The 16,815-nt window shown below is 38.1% G+C and overlaps 1 protein-coding gene across 4 annotated transcripts in view; it reads right to left on the bottom strand.

Annotated features, from left to right (window-relative positions):
- LOC140502854 (cilia- and flagella-associated protein 53-like) overlaps positions 1-16,815 on the bottom strand; it is a 199,001-nt gene that overhangs the window by 127,765 nt on the left and 54,421 nt on the right. For all 4 annotated transcript variants that reach the window (XM_072606912.1, XM_072606910.1, XM_072606908.1 and 1 more), the window contains 3 exons: positions 13,448-13,677; positions 12,060-12,233; positions 3,284-3,587 (listed from right to left, as the gene is read on the bottom strand). In XM_072606912.1, coding sequence (XP_072463013.1) covers positions 3,284-3,587; positions 12,060-12,233; positions 13,448-13,488 — 519 coding nt within the window. In that variant the 5' untranslated portion in view covers positions 13,489-13,677. The remainder of the gene's footprint in view (positions 1-3,283; positions 3,588-12,059; positions 12,234-13,447; positions 13,678-16,815) is intronic.

Raw genomic sequence — 16,815 nt, 5'->3', positions numbered from 1 at the left:
TCTAAGTGCACCACAGCACCTGTTTCACCATCTTCATGGCTATTGGAACAAACTGTTCTCATCTTCCCGTTCTTCTAATGTTTGGGGTAGACATCCTCCTAACTCACCAATAGGTCTGAGGCCTGTCAGTTACCCTCAACCTGGTTTAACCCTCTCTGCTGAGATAGTTTTACCAGGATGTGGCTGCAGCATATACTACAGATTCTTACAACCACAGGTGAGAATTGAGTGCTACATAGACACCAATGGTATGAGCAGCCCTGGAAAGGGCTTGGCAAGCCATTACACCAGAGATGCTAGTCCTCCTTGAACACCTATGCACCCCAAAAGATGAACAGTACCAGGTGGCTGAATGGTTAAGGTGATGGACTGCTAACTCGTATTCTGCACACATAGGTATGACCACCTAAACTTACATGAGAAGGACAGATGGTTGCCTAATAGTTGGGAAGGGAAATAACAGGCAAGGGTGCCGGCAGCTTTCAAAGGTATGTTTGTGGGAAGCAGTAGCTAACTGCTGGGCAGTGATGGCTAGAGGGAGAGACCAAAAAAACAATTCCAAGCATTGAGCAAAATGGAGAAACACTTTCCTAGTACTTTATTTAGCTATGGTGGGAGCTAAGTGATTATTGAGGAAACAAAAGAAGCATCGTAAAACACAGATCCATTTTTTTAGAGAAGGAAAGAAAACTGTTATCTGGGAATAATTTTACCCATCTTTGGAATTCTCACTTAAAGACTACCTCCTATAAAGCCTTTCTTCACTTCCCTAGCTGAAATGATTTTCCCCTTCTCTGAAATCTTGATGGAGTGAATAGGGCACTGAACTTGGAATCAAGATGATTTGGGTTCCAATCTGGCATCAAACACCCACTAACTGAGTGACCTTAGGAAAGTCACTTGACTTTTCTGTACCTCACATGTATTTGTGTGTGTGCATACACACACATACACATATACATATATAAACAAACACAGACACACATACATACATATACACACAAGTAGTCCAACTCTCTCATACTACAGATAAGAAAACTGAGGCCCAGCATGGGGGCAAGGAGGGATTAATTTGCCCCAGGTTATGGAATAAATTAAATCCACAGCAGAGCTGAGATTCTCTAAACTTCTCAATTGTGTAAGAGATGTTATGTTCTACTATATAAAATCCTCTGGAAACATCTACCTGTCTGCTTATATTTTCTTCAAATACCATCAAAATGTTTATGAGTCCTCTTCACAAAGAGTTTATAGAATGAGAAAGAGGCATATGGGTAAATAGTTACTAATGTCTTCTCCCTCATGTATGACTTTTTCCATTCTTCTGAAATCTCTTTGAGATATCTTGGAACCAGATCCCTGAAGATTCTTAAAACTCATGTCTGTGTCACTTATTTCTTCCATCACGGTGCAGTGAGGTCTGGTAATCTTCTTCTAAGGGGCACTGCCCCTTACTTAGGCACTGCTCCTAAGGGGCACTGCCATGCCGTGACATAATACATCAATCAGGCTGTCCAACTGCAATTGTCCCTTTATTGTTGTTGATGAAAAGAGATTGCCATAGAAAAAAGGCAGATGGGTCACATTCCATGTGTATTTATGATCTCCCATCTGCTCTAAGGCCCTTTGTTCTGAAAGACACAGCGAGTTCTATGCAGGCTCATTTTCCCCTCAATTGCTTTCCACTGTTTTGTTTTGGTTTGGCCTTTTTGGATGAAGGGGATGATATTATTTGTTATCTCCTGTTATTCTCTCTCATAAATATCTTACAAATAAACTTATACTCTAATCAGGTGTTGTCCTTGCCTTTCTTAGGTCTTTGCCTTGCAAGAAGTTCAGGTGTCGACTGTACAAGCAAGCTCTTCCTGAGCTCTTTAAGCCTCTTAACTGTGGCAACTACTTTTCATTAGTAATTGTTATTTCTTAAAAACAAGATTAGAGTCAATATCATTACTTCTGTCCATTTTCCTCTTTGTGGAGGGGAGGGATAGTGGGGAAAATCCTTAGCAAGGATTGAATGGCAGGTTGTAGCTGAGATGTAGCAATAACAAACAGTATCCTTTCTTTACCATCTTCCAATTTGGGGATTTAAAGTCAATGATCTGGATATGGGCAGCTAACTCAGACACAATTCCCACATCAGAAGGAATCTGCCATTTCCTAAATATCATGATAGAGTTGATTTCATTTGTTATAAAGCTGTTTGGCACCAGTCTAGCGCCTTTGGCTTTCTGCTAGAAGCAAAGTATTTGGTGGAGATGAGGAGGATGCTTCTGAACAAGGCCTTTGACATTTTTCCTGTTTTAACACACCTCACTCTCCAACCTTTCTTAAGCAGAATATAAGCTTCTAAAAAGCAATGATTGTGCCATTTTTAGTTTTTGCTTCCAAATGATGGCACTTTGTAGCTATCAAATAAAACATTTGAATTCAAATTTTCACTATCATCCCTACAATGAATTAATTGAATATTGGGATATATGTTGACTTAGATTGGAGTATAAGACAAGGTTCTTCATAGAATTTATCTTCCGTTTCATCTTCTACAACTAACGGTGGCATGTAAGCTAAAATAACCTAAGTGGTAGTCTGCTAATGCTGAACATAAATCCTGCAAAGCAAGATTACTATGTCCCATGAGACGAAATGACTTTGTAGGCACATTAAAACTCTGCAGACTCTTTTATTTGCTTCTTTGCAGAGAATCTGCTCATTGTCCTTCCATTCAGCTCCAACTCCTTTGTCTTCTTGTTTTGCTTATAGCAAGAATATCAATATGAACATTTAATTCTTCTGAAGTGAGTCCACTCTTTGGTCAATGGACAGAGATCACACTTTTTCAGTGTGCCAAAATATAAGTATTTGTTGACAGTCTAAAAACTGATTCTTAGCACCTCCATCCCATTTTCCTTCACTCCCTTATCACCACCAAGAAAACAAAAGATGTTGTGCAGGAGCCAGGATTATCTTGTATTTTTCAAAAACTATTTCATGTGTCACTGGGGCCAAATTTTATCCACTAGCAGCCAAACACTAGCATTGGAAGGCTGGGCCTCTCTGCACTTAGTCAGGCTGGTTATTGGACAATAGATATGCAGCCTGGCCATGTTTGCCAGAGCTGGCTACTGGTCCAGCTTTGAAGAATACAGCATTTCCCTCCCACTACACTGAGGCTCTGGAGTAGGGCTATTTTTGGAAAAAAAATCAATATATACTATATGCATGCAACATACATGTACAAAAAAGGAAAATCATTGTGTAATGAAAATATGAAAAGATTTACCACTAATAGGCTTTCTTCTTCCTTTAGATGCTTGGCCTCTTGTTTCTGAGCATTAAGAGTAGCCAGTTGGGCACTGAGACATAAGACTGCCTCCTCCTCTCTCTTTGCTTTTTCAGCGGCTTCTTTAGCTTCTCTCTTTTCCTTTGCTAATCTGTCATGTTCCCACAGCTCAATGAACAGTTTTTCTTCTATCATTTTCTGTTTTCTCAGTTCTTCATTAAATGCTACCTGTGCCGCTCGTTCTTCACACACTTTCTTCTCGTGGGCTTGGATCAAGTAGTTACGGAGATCGTCACAGTGTTCCCTGGAAGGGGAGACAAAAGCAAATTGTCAGGGGACAATATTCTAAGTTATAAAATGATCTGTAGGTTGAAGGTAAATATTTAAATACAGTGAAGACATATACCAATATATGCCAACCTTAAACAGGGAAAAATTTATGTTCTAGGAAGTAGTTAAGAGGTCAGGACTTCAGATTTAAATTTGAGAGCTGTGTAGGGAACTATTTAAGCAAAAGAGATCTCTGAGGGAAAAGTTATTGAAGAAATCGATGATGGCTCACTAAAGAAAACAGCAAATCACTAACCCCAAAGAAATAAAGACCCTGAAGCTGTCATTCAATTATAACAGTCCAACAAATATTTACTAAGCACCTCTTCTGTGCAAGGCCCTGGGTGAGGTGCTGGAGGTACAAACACCAAAGTGTCTGAATTTAAAGATTGGACCTTTGAAAGTCAAGCATTAACAAAAACAAAATGGTGCCTGCCCTGAAAAAGTTTACATCCTATTAGGGGATGATCTTGTATAGAGATTTCCTGTTGTTTTTCTTCACCCATCATTCTCCCCTCTTCCACTCCCCTATTTCTGTCAAAGGCATCAACATATTTCTGCTCTCCCATGTTCATATGAATGTACGCTGAGTGTATACTCAGCCTCATTCTGACTCAATATTATTCTGGAGTAACCCTATTCTTGATCCTCTTAGCTCATATATTAAATCAGTTGCCAAATCTTCCTGCCTCTGCCACATTTTTCACACCTGACCCATTCTTTCCAATCATGCAGCCACCACCTTAGTTCAGGTATTCATCACTTCTCATCCAGATGATTACAATGACCTCCTCTCTCCCCTCTCCAGTTCCATCTCCCACCACAAGCAATCACGTAGCCCTTGCTTGAAGACCTTCCAGGAAGGAGAACCTGCCATCTCTTGAAGTGTACCACTCTACCTGAGAATCCCTCTGATTATTTAGGAAGTTTTTCCTATTTTTCAACATTAACCCATTGCTTCTGGTTCTGCTCTCTGGAGCCTTAGAACAAGTCTCATCTCTTTCTCCCATGACAGCCCTTGGATGCACCTCCCATATTTCTCATGACTCTTCTCTTCACCATCCAGAACATCTTCAGTGAATCTTCATACGATTTGGACTTAAAGCCTTTCATCATCCTGCATCATCTTTCTTAAATTGTGTGGCTCTCCCAAAGGGGTTCTGGTTAGAGCAAAGGAGGCTGGCTAGCTGATTCAGAGTATAGAAAAGAGTACCACAGATTGGCTATCAGTCTTGAAAGCTAGGTCTCTACTAATTCAGTCAAACACTGCTTTATCTTTTTGGGTTTCCATGTCGCATTGTTGAACTCTTTGATTTTTCAACAAACATTTATTACATCATGAGGTTGTGATCGTTGTAAACATATTGTTTGATGTTACAATTATAATGGCAGACCTCAAATATGGAATCACTTTGGCTGTGTGGTCTTAATAAAAGCAAATAGGCAAAGATGGACAGTTTGTACTTTCCTACTGTTAACTCTGTGTTGAGCAAATAAGGCTCACAGCTTTTGACTGGATGATTATTGTTGGTGTTATTTATTCTTCATTTTCTAAGAGGACCAATTGACTCATGCACGAATTGGATTTAAGTGAGGTAGAACTGCACAAAGTCATCAGCCTCAATCTCTTCTAGAGTTATAGGAGTCCTATGGCAAGACAAAAGTTAAGATGACTGGTGATGGCCCTGGATGCAATGGATGGCTTTGGAGTCTTTGGTGGCTGACCACGTTTCTAAGTGCTCCACAATACCTACTTGAGCCACTTTCATAGCCCTAAGAACAAATTATTCTCATCTGCCCATCTCACTGGAGGAAGTCTTTAGATGCTTGGGAGAGACACCCTCTCCCCCCAACTTGTTAACAGGTGTGAGGTCAGCTGGTCTATAGCACTATGTATGCTACAGTTTTGTGCAACCATAGATGAGAACTGAGTGCCAGTTAAACACTAAAGGCAGATGAACAGCCTTGAAAATGGTTCGGCAAGCACTTACACCAGAGGTGCCAGACCCCTTGAACACCCCACAGAGAAATATAAGGAATAAGAGAACAAGCCCACAAAAACAGAAGTTACTCTTATAGCTTTGTTACAACATGTCAACATGATGATAACGTGGCATTCTCCATGAGGGTTTCTCAGGTGCTGAGGCAAGTCTTCCTTCCCTAGAGGAGATGAAACTCTTAACCAGATTCAGGGGTCTGAGCTAGTCCTCTCTTTTGCTGCCTTAAATAGTTGTTAGCTCCTGCCCCCATTTTGTGGTCCCAATAAAGAAACTCCCCTTACCCAAGCCTCACTCAATCTCACTATTAAAAGGGAACTCCAAGAACTTCTCCAACACATCTGGGTTTGATTAGGAAAGCTCTCTCCTCCATCTGGAACTGATTACTGGTTCTTAATAAAGCCCACTCTTAAAGTATGTAATTTTGCTACCTGAACCCCAACTTTGACCATGTTTCCTCCCCAACACAACTCCCTTATAATGGGTGAGTTTGCATCATCTCTGTATAGTTACAATGCCATGTAGTATGTGTATACATGCTTGTTGTATTGCATTAAAACAAAACTTTTCTTTCTATGAGTTTCCAGAGTACCAATGACATGGGGCCAAATAAAGGCACAGGTGAGACACACACAAACCATAAGAAATTCCATACATTCAACTAAGATATTCCAAGTAATAATTGTTTGGCATGCAACAAGTCTACTTTAAGAATGTTCAACATTCTTTTTCATGTCTGTTTTTAGCATGTTACTATTCAGTTCTTTTAAATGACCAAATGTCTTTAAAAGACAAGCATAAATTTTCATGCATAACTAGAATCTTTTAAAACAAATGCCTGGATACTCAATTATGTCCTGGTAATGAAGAAGAAGGAGCATCTTTTTTATTCTAAAGGAGACTTAAAGTTAAAGAAGTTTGGAATGTAACAGAACTGGATATGTCATACTTCTTTCCATGGCTTGTATAATTGAAATTATTCAGTACCACAAATTCCAAATAATCAAAACTTCATAGAATCCTCTAGGGAAAGGAGAATTAGATGCAGAAAAAGTTCAATAGTTTATATTTTAATATAAAAACACTGTAATTGCTAGATTCCATCAAAATTATTCCTCCTACAGCTTTTACAGAAACCTATAAACATCTGTTCACCCAGATGGTTGTTTTACTTTTTTGTTTTACCATCCCAAATCCTGTAGCCTGACTATAGTAATTTCTAGAAGGCAGAAAATAAATTTTTTTGCCTCATTGGTATTAATTCATTTTATAGGTCTCTAGCAGAATTGCTTAGAAAACTGACTTCTCTTTAGAGCTGTTCTCTGTTGTTATCACTAGAATGGTTTCCAATAATTTTTATGCAAATAATAGAGTACTATAATTGTTTTTTAAAGGAGTAAATTTCCCTCAGGCCTAGATGAATGGGATCTAACAAGTTGGGTTTTGAAAATAAAATATTTATCGAGTACCTACTATGTGCCTAATAAAATACTAAATGCTGTGGAGGGTACCAAAAAAGCATGACACATTATTCTTGCCTTTGAGGATCTTACCATCGAATTACTTTCTAGTAATCTCAAAATTAGCAAAATGTGGTCTTGAAAAGGGCTTTCAAGATTTGTTTAGAATTTGTTCTGAGATTTAGTTTTAGTTGACTAAATATACTGAGGGTAACTTTTTAATAGTGCTTTTAAAAATATATCTATTTAAACATTTTTTGAAAAATTTTGAGTTCCAAATTCTCTCCCTCCCTCTAGCCCTTCCTCCACCTATTGAGAAGGCTAAGGCAAATTTAATAAGATATTCAGCAATAGGTCCCACAGCGTCCCTGAAAACCCAAGTAATCAGTGAACTACTATACTAAATTCTGCTTCATGAAAGGGTTCACTCATATAAATGACTAAATGCTGACATGGCACTGCACGTCAGTAAACTAACATCTCAAATCTGTTTTTCAAGATTCATGGACTTCAGTGGGGAAGCCATGGCCATTGCAACCCTCAAGGTTATATGATGAAAGCTACCAATAAAAGGGCCACAGATTGGGAGCCAGAAGAGACATTAGCGGTCATCTAGTCCAAACTTCTCGCTTTAAATACGAGGCCTTCAGGGGTGAAGTGATTTGCCCAATGTCCCACAGGTAGCAATGATGGGGCTAAGATTCAAATCAGAGCTAGGATCTGGACCAAGGATCTCTGACTTCAAATCCAGGATCCTTTTCCACTACACCATGCATCTGTTCCTTAATTGTACCATGTGTTTATTTTGTTACCCTGTCTAGACTACAAGTTCCTTGAGGAACAGGGATATATGTTGTTATTTACCCCATATAGCACAAGGCTCATAAATAATAGTCCTCAATGAATGAATGCATTTGTGTATATTGTCAAGTACATGGACAATAACTAGCTGTTGAGAGGGTACTAGCTCTACCTCCGTAAGCATCACTTGCTTTTGCTATAGACATGAAGTGTCTTACAACTAGCAAGATTAAGGGTGGCACTCACAACTTTGGTAAATGATGAACAGCTCAGCTCACTCCCTAGAGACAAAGACAGATCTCTGTCTAGGTCAGGGGTGGGGTGGAGTGGAAGTAATTCTGCAGTAATTTCCCAACAATAATAGAAGTGGTCAATCAGATCAAGAGTTTCAAGAGATCTCTTGTATAGGGAGGTTTATCTAGTTTCAAGCTCACTATTTCTGTTTAGGGCTAATATAGAAAGTGACTACAGCTGAACTTATTGATAACTGACTATCACAGTGCTGTGCCATTGCTGTCCCATTCTTTTTTCCCTATAGGGCATCTCTATCCAACCCTTTATTGCCAAACTCCTGGAAAAGTAGCCTGCACTTCCTTCTTTCACTTCCTCAAGATCCACTAGCTACTCAATCCCCTACAATGATGTTTCTGTCACTACTGTTCTGTTTTGTTCTCTCAAAGGCCAAAAATATCCTAATGACCATTTTTCCATTTTGAATTCTTCCTAACCTCCATAGCATTTGACACTTTTAACCACTCTCACTCCACTCTGACACCATCTCTCTCCTCCTTTGATTTCCATGGCACCATACTCTCCTGGTTCTCTTCATACTCTTTAGCCATTGCTTCTCTATCTTTAAATTGTTTCTTCTTCCTCTTCCTAAAAAGTGGGTGTTTCCCTTGGGCACTTATTATATTTTATTTTGTATTGTGTATGTATGAGAGGCATTGTTGTGTGTGTTTGGAGGGTGGACTTGGAGTAAAGAATTATCTAGTTCAGCTCCCTCTTAATATACTTATATCAGTGTGACAAGATATTTAACCTCTCAGCCTCAGTTTACTCATCTGTAATATGTAAGCACCTGTAGTGCTTACTCTACAAGGCTGTTGGGAAGGTCAAATGATATAGTGTATATGGTAAGAGAAATAGCTGGTTAGAGTCCCCTGCCATGTAGTCTTGGCTAATTCTTTTTCTTAAGAGGTACTGAAACCATTTTTGAGACTTTACTGACTCAGAGGAATGAAGGACAGGATTTACTGATGCTTCCCAGTTGCTGAATTTAAAACCCACACGTGAGGAGCTCCAGCCCCAATCTGGTGTTTGAACAGCAGACCATCTTGGGCAACTCAAGAGGCAGGGGAACTGTGCTCAGCTACATCAAAGTGGTGTCTTCACTGCATATCCTTGTTGACTATTCTTCCTCTGCTACAACTAATCAAACCTCTTTTTACTTGTTAGTTAGACTATCAGTGTCTTATTTCATTCCAATCCTGAGTTTACACTTCAAGAAGACCATTCTGGTTAAGCCTGTCCTGCAACAATGTAAGGACAGTGCTTTGCAAACTTGAAAACATAATATAAATTTTAATTACTTTTATTTATGTATATGTCTGATCTCCCTTACTACACTGTAAGTTCTTCAGGGAAATCGACTTGATGTATCTTTGTAGTTCCCTTAAGACCACTTACAAATATTAAAGAATTGAATTTTCTTTTCTGGGGTGAATGAATAAGAGCCCCTGGCTGGAGAGGGCGATGAGAGGTAAGGAGTGGAGAACAAAGTAATTCGCAACATTGAAAATCTAATTCACAGAATTGTTCTCAGCACAGTTCCTCTAATGTCCAGTTCTACCCTACCATCTTTCCAGTTCCCACAGCTGAGGACACTGACTCCTCCTCAGGTTTCACCCCAGGCTCTAGTAACCAGTCTCCCCTAGACACAGGAGACAGGTGAAATCCACAGATTGGGTGGATTTCAGCATTAAGTTTAACCTGTGGCTGGTTCTGCTATGACTTAAAAAAAAATTCAACAACAATCATGTTCAACACGTTAAACACTTAGCAAACCTTTAGATTTTGAAATGAATGAATCACTGGTGACATAGTAGAGACCAGTTCTGATAGAGTGGCAGGAAAACACAGTAGTTTACTAGGAAGACACTAGCCTCCCAGGTAATGCACAAACAAGACCCTCCATCTCTCAGTTGTGGGCATTTCTCTGGCTGTTACCCATGCCTGGAACGCTTCTCCTCCTCATCTCTACCAATTGACTTCCCGGCTTCCTTCAAGTCCCAACTCAAATCCTGCCTTCCCAAGCATTTCTGAACCCCTTTTAATTCTAGTGCCTTCCCTCAGCTAATTATTTCCTCCTTGTCCTGTGTCTAGTTTACTTGAACTTCTTTGTTTGGTTGTTGTATCCATTAGATTGTGAGCAGCTTCCGGGCAAGGCCTGTCCTGTCCTTTGAGGGCCTCTATTTGTATTCCCAGGGCTTAGCACAGTGTTTGGCACACAGTAGGCACTTAATGAATGCTTTTTTGACAATTAAATCTGGAGGAGCAGAAGGCAGAATGATAGTGATTTAAAGATAAAAAGTTTCAAATTAGTGTATGTTATAAAGCAACCAATTAAACTAAGTAACATTAATAGGTTCCTTATGTCCAGGTGCTATCTATCCCTCAGTTTGTACTCCAGTTTCACAGATTAGATAGAGTCCTATCTTATTTTCCCTGCCAAGTATCTCAGTTCCTCCAGGGCTGGGGTTTTTTCTTGCTTCCCCCAGTCTTCCAAAAAACTGAACCCTAATCTCTTGCATGTAGGTACCAACTCTGATCAACTTCATCAACCACCTACCAAGACATCCACTTTGCAGCCCCTGCTGAACTGCCTGCTGATACATACTTGTATTAACTTCTAAGAATTGCCCTAATTGCTTTCTTAATTGTAAGTCTAATGATAAAAGCAAACCTAATAGCTGAAAAAACTGGAAATTGAGGAGATACCCATCAATTGGGGAATGTCTGAACAAGTCATGATATATGAATGTAATGGAATACTATTGTGCTAGAAGAAATGATGAGCAGGCAGATTTCAGAAAAAACCTAGAAAGACTTACATGAACTGATGCTGACTGAAGTGAGCAGAACCAGGGGAACATTGTACACAGTAACAGTAAAATTGTTCAATGACTAACTTTGATAGACTCAGCTCTTCTCAGCAATGCAAAGATCGAAAACAATTCCATAAGACTCATGATGGAAAATGCTGTCCACATCCAGAGAAAGAGCTATGGAGTCTGAATGTAGCTCGAAGCATACTATTTGCTTTCTTTTTTTTGATGTTTTTTTATTTTGTTTCTTCTTTCTTGTGGTTCCTGCCATGAGTTCTAATTCTTTTTTACAACATGAGTAATGTGAAAATATGTTTAATATGAATGTATATGTAGAGCCTACATCAGATTGCATGCTATCTTGGGGAGAGGGGAGGTGAGGTGAGGGAAGAGGAAAAAATGTAAAACTCAAAATCCAATGGAAATGAAAGTTGAAAACTAAAAATAAATAAATATTTTTTAAAAGTGAGTGGTAGTCTTAAAAAAAGAATAACTAGCTGACATTGATTTAGCACTCTGAAGTCTGCTTTAGGAACAATATTTCCTTTCATTCTTACAATGAGTCTGTGAAGTAGACATAAGTATTATTATTCCCATTTTACAGATGAGAAAATTGAGGTTAATAGAAGTTATTAGATAGAGGTTGCCCATAGTCACACAGCTAGTAGTGGTGAATTCAAGTCCAAGACTCTTACCACCACACTATGTTGTCTAGTCTGGCCTGGCCAAATGAGGCCAGCACTGTCTCTTCCTTTGCCCTTGTTTTGAGATAGCCTTCACTTTTGAGTACAGAGATGAAAAAATATTTTACTTTTTTCAAACCCCCACCACACCAGAAAACTCTTTACCTCTCACCTGAGCAGCTCATTTATGTCTACATAATTATGGCAGTTCTATGTAGAGGAGTTTAAGTACAACTAAAATATGCACATTCTTATACCACCACACTGCTTCTCAAGACATTCCTTTCTTAAGGATATTGATTTAAAGTAAACTATCATTTCCTTTAAAATGAGACTTCACAAATTCATTTTTACTTTTCAGTTTCAGATTTTACACACATATTCCTAGGCCACATTACCTGAATTGCTGGTCTCGTTTTTTAGCCACAAATTCTTGTCTCTCTTTTTCTCTTGCTTCTCTTAATACTCGAGTTTTCTCCCTCATCTCATCTTGTCTGATCTTTGCTATGTTTTCCTTTTTTCCAATTTCAGTCAAATATTCATTTTCTTCAGCTTCCAGGAGTTCCCGAAGTCTGAGACAAAAAAGTAAGGAGTCAAAATTGCTTAATAAAGGGCAGCAGCCCATTATTATAATCTGTTTTTAGAGTTGTGTCTAGAGGAGGGAAATATTCATTTTCTTCATTCAAACAGTATACCACAGTATCTTGGACACAGTAAGTTTATAATAAATGTCTGCTGAACTTAATTGATCTCTGAAAGATGCCTTAAGGGATTAAAAAAAAAAGTCTTCCACAAGCAATCTGAACTTATGTAAGAAAAGTCACCAAACTCTTCATATATTTTGACCCAGTGATCCCATTCTATCAAGGAGAGAAAGAAAAGTCCCATATATAATACAACACCTGTAGCAGCACTTTTTTATTAGCCAAAAACTGGAGATAAACTAGATGCATATCAGTTGGGGGCGGCAGATGACTGAACAAATTGCTGTATTGAATACAATCGGATAGAATTTTACCATAAAATGTTATAAGTACAAGGAATTCAGAAATATACAGAAAAATGTATATGTGCTGATACTGAAAAAAGAGACAGAATCCGCAGCACAGTGTACCCGCTGAATGCCTATAATAATGTAAGTGAAAAAACATACAGGTAGTCAACTCAGATTAACTGAGAAAATCAATCCTAGAACTGGAGAAGAGATGATAAAACACATGCTCCTATCCTTGATAGAGAAGTGAGAGGTTACAGATGCTGAATGTTTCATGTGCTGTCAGGCAAAGTTTTGCTTAACTGCCTTTCTTTGTCATAAGGGAAGATTCAAAGAGAGGAGCAAGTATTTTGGAAAATAACTGAAGTACAAAAAACCAAAAGGCACTGATAAAACTTTTTTAAAAGGTTTTACATAATTCCACATCTAAGAATAACTTGAAATGATAATTTATGATCAGGATGATAGCTCATTTGATCAACAAGTTAAAATCTAAAATGAGTATTTAGCAAAAGAATTAAAAAAAATATGTTAAAAATCAGTGAAAGAAAAAAATAATTTTGTTCACAATCTGGTAAGAAAACTGATACAAAACATGTTATTGTAGGGGAAATTTGTAAAGTAGGCAAGAATTAATTTTGTAAGATCTAATCTCTGAACCACAATCTTCATTATAAGGTATTGCTACATAATTGTTTAGTGGGAAAATTAAGGAATTTATTTCCTTTTTAATTGTTCATTGTGGGTTTTAACATTAATTCATAATATGATCCTGTAAATTTGGGGGGTTACCTGTTTCTTCTTTCTTCAGTATTTATCAAAAATCCTTGCATAACATCTTCCACTTTTCTCTGCACAAGTTTGTTCAAAGAAAGTTGGTCAATGTGCGTCTTCCACTCAACATCCAAGCGAAACTTTTCATTCTCTTTAATGGCAGCTTCAATGGCTTCTTTCTTAAGAGCATTATGTCTGATTTTACGGAGATGTTTATCAACATGTTGTTCTTTAGGAGGCTTGGCCCTCTACAGAGAAAAAACAGTTCATTAATAATGTACTAGAAAGTACATATTTTCACTTAATTATGACCTTAATCCAATACTAATAGTGGCAACTCAACCAACTCAACCCATATTTAGAGTTAGGATATCATGGATAATAGGATAGATAATAACCCAACATTTAGTAATTAGTCTTGGAATACTTCAAGTTATATTACTTGGTTCTCTGGAAATTCTCAGGTAAAATTATCAAATCAGTATCAATTATTTCTTCTGGTTCTGGTTATATGTGATTACACTAGAAACAAAGAATTTTAGAGATGGAAGAGACCTGGTCCAAGTTTCTTATTTTATCAAAGAGAAACCAGGTCTGTTGAATAGGCCTCCAGACTATGAGAACTTAGAGGTAAGGTCTTTATTAAGGAAGTTACTGAATGCTTAGCCCAACTTATGATGTCCCCTTACGGGTCTATTTAACAAGAAACAAAAAGTTGCAGTGCAAACTTTCAGAAAATTTGATTGAGGGCCTGAAGAAGAGGTTAAAATATACATTTCCGGTCACCCCTGGGTGCCCTGTTAATTTCTGTAACCCAAATGAACAGAGGCCTGAGGTCATGCACTGAGAAATGAGAGCACAGTCAAAAAAAACCAATCAGCAAGCATTTACTGAGTTTGTACTTGTGCCAGAGACTATGCTGAGCTCTGACCATGCACAGACAAAAGTGAGACAATTCCTGGCCTCAAGAGCTTACATTCAATATGGGAGACAGTATAAGTATATACATAATACGTACAAAAGGAAGATAAGCTAGTTTAAGGAGGGAGGGTATTAGCAGCTGAGGGAATCAGGAAAAGCTTCATGTAGGAGGTGACATTTGAGCTGAGACTTCAAGGAAACCAAGAATTCCAAGAGGCAGAAATGTGGAAGGAATGTATTTGGGGTACGAAGGTCAACCACATGAAAGACGGTATTCACTGAGTGTAGAACAGCTAACAGGTCAGTATAGCTGGATCACAGAGAGTGAGAACAGAGTGACATATAAAACAAGTGAGTAATATCTCAGAATATCAGAAACATAGGAAGGGACCAGGCTGTGAAGAGATAGAAAAGTTAAAGAAAAATTTATATTTAATCCTAGAGGTAATAGAGAACCACCATAGCTTATGGGGGGGGGGGCAGGGAGAGACATTTATTAAGTGACTAGTATGTGCTGGGTACCTTATAAATGCTATCTCATTTGACATGATGAGACATGTGCATTAAGAAAATTGCTTTGGGAACTGTGTGGAGGATTACTGAAGACTGAAAGACCTTACAGCAGGAAAATCAAATAGGAGGGTGTTGAAATAGTACAGGCAAGAGGTGATGAGGGCCTGGGTTAGGGTGATGGCTATGTGAGCAGAGAGGTAAAAACATGTAAAAGAGATGATGTGGAAAAAGAAACGATGACACAGTGAAATAATGGCTACTGGATACATGAGATGAACAAGAACAGAAGTCAAGGATGACACCAAGATTGTGAACCTGAATGGAAAACCAATTTGACTAAAATCACATTTTTGTGGGATTTCATTCAAAGAATTTTCATTTGTTTTGGTACCACTTTTTCCTGGATCACACTGAATTCTTTTTGTTTTTAGTTAATTTATTTTAGTTTACAACATTCAGTTCCACAAGCTGTTGAGTTTTAAATTTTCTCCTCCTTCTCCCTTCCCAAGGTGGCATGCAGTCTAATATTGGCCCTGAGATCGAATTCTATTTTTTTGAGCTTTTCTCAGCAACTTTATGAAACAGGTCTCCTCATAGAGCCTAATTGGGAAACCAAATGAAGATGAGAAGCTTGCGTAGTGGATATAGAGAGATGGATGACTTTAAAGAATATTGTCATTAAGAGATAACAAATCTCCATTCCTTACTTTTATATAAGAAGCACAAAACCTATCTCTCTGCTTACATCTTCTAAAGAAACTTGTTTGTTTTTGACATACTCACTGGAGACATTCTGTAGAAAGAGAAGCTTCAAGGCAGCAGTTTACTTGCTAAGTCAAATATCTTTTTATCATAACTAACAAACAATAATTACTGTCATATTTTGTATTCCCTGGTTCTTTCAGTCAATTGTGACAGGAGATCTGCTGTAGAACACCATTTGGGAAAGACATGTCCACCAAAATGCCCTTGACATGTGTGTTTTCTCATAAAAATTTTAATGGGAAAGTAGGCAAATAGGCCATTAGTTGTCAATGTTCTATTTGTGACCTTTTTTGATAATAATGTCTGGTTTTTTCCAAGTAGCATCTCCTTTTTCAGAAATCTAGGGAATTAATGTAAGGGTAGTAATGTACATAAGGGAACTTAGTAGGTGGTGCAGTGGATACAGCACTGAGCCTAGAGTTAGGAACATCTGGTTGCAAATCCAGCCTCACTTTCACTAGTTTAATAGATTACTAATCTAATCAATGGGATACCTAGGTGATGCAAGGATAGAGGACCGGGAATGGAGTCAGAAAGACTTATCTCCCTAAGTTCAAATCAGACACTTCCCAGCTGTGTGTCGCTGGGCAAGACCCTCAACCGTGTTTGCTTCAGTTTCTTCATTGATAAAATATGCCTAGAGAAAGAAATGGTAATTCCATTATATTTGTCAAGAAAACCCCAAATGGGATCACAAAGAGTCTAACTTGACTGAAATGACTCAAGCAATCATTTAATGTTTTCAAAATTCTCTCAATTCCAGAAAAGATTTCTTTTGTTCATGTTTGGTCTAGTCTCATTCTTTTGTTGTATTCTTTAATGAGATTTCTACTTCTGCATACATAGATAACACATTATAATACATTGACAACTAAGAAGAAGTCATAAGAGGATGTAATTAGAAATGTAAAATAAATAACTGCTTGATGTTTGAAGGATGTATGACAGGTAAAGTTATGGGGAAGAAGCAGGAGAGAACCAGTGGACATATGTTATTCTGGTATTCTAGTAATGTCAAGAGATCTAAACAAAGACCCCAACATTTAGGATTGTTCTTCTGTGAGGGTTTACTGCAAACATGGACAAGAATGAGGGGGCATAGACGGGTTTTAATCTGCATTGTTGATTACTCATGTTGACCGAATGCTGTTATTGGCAGTGCTGTTCTTGAATCATTTCAATTATGT

The sequence above is a fragment of the Notamacropus eugenii genome, chromosome 4 (assembly GCF_028372415.1).
Source record: "Notamacropus eugenii isolate mMacEug1 chromosome 4, mMacEug1.pri_v2, whole genome shotgun sequence".
Classification (NCBI taxonomy): Eukaryota; Metazoa; Chordata; class Mammalia; order Diprotodontia; family Macropodidae; genus Notamacropus; species Notamacropus eugenii.
The sequence above is the reverse complement of the archived record's forward strand: the minus strand, read 5'-3'. Positions and strand labels throughout refer to the sequence as shown.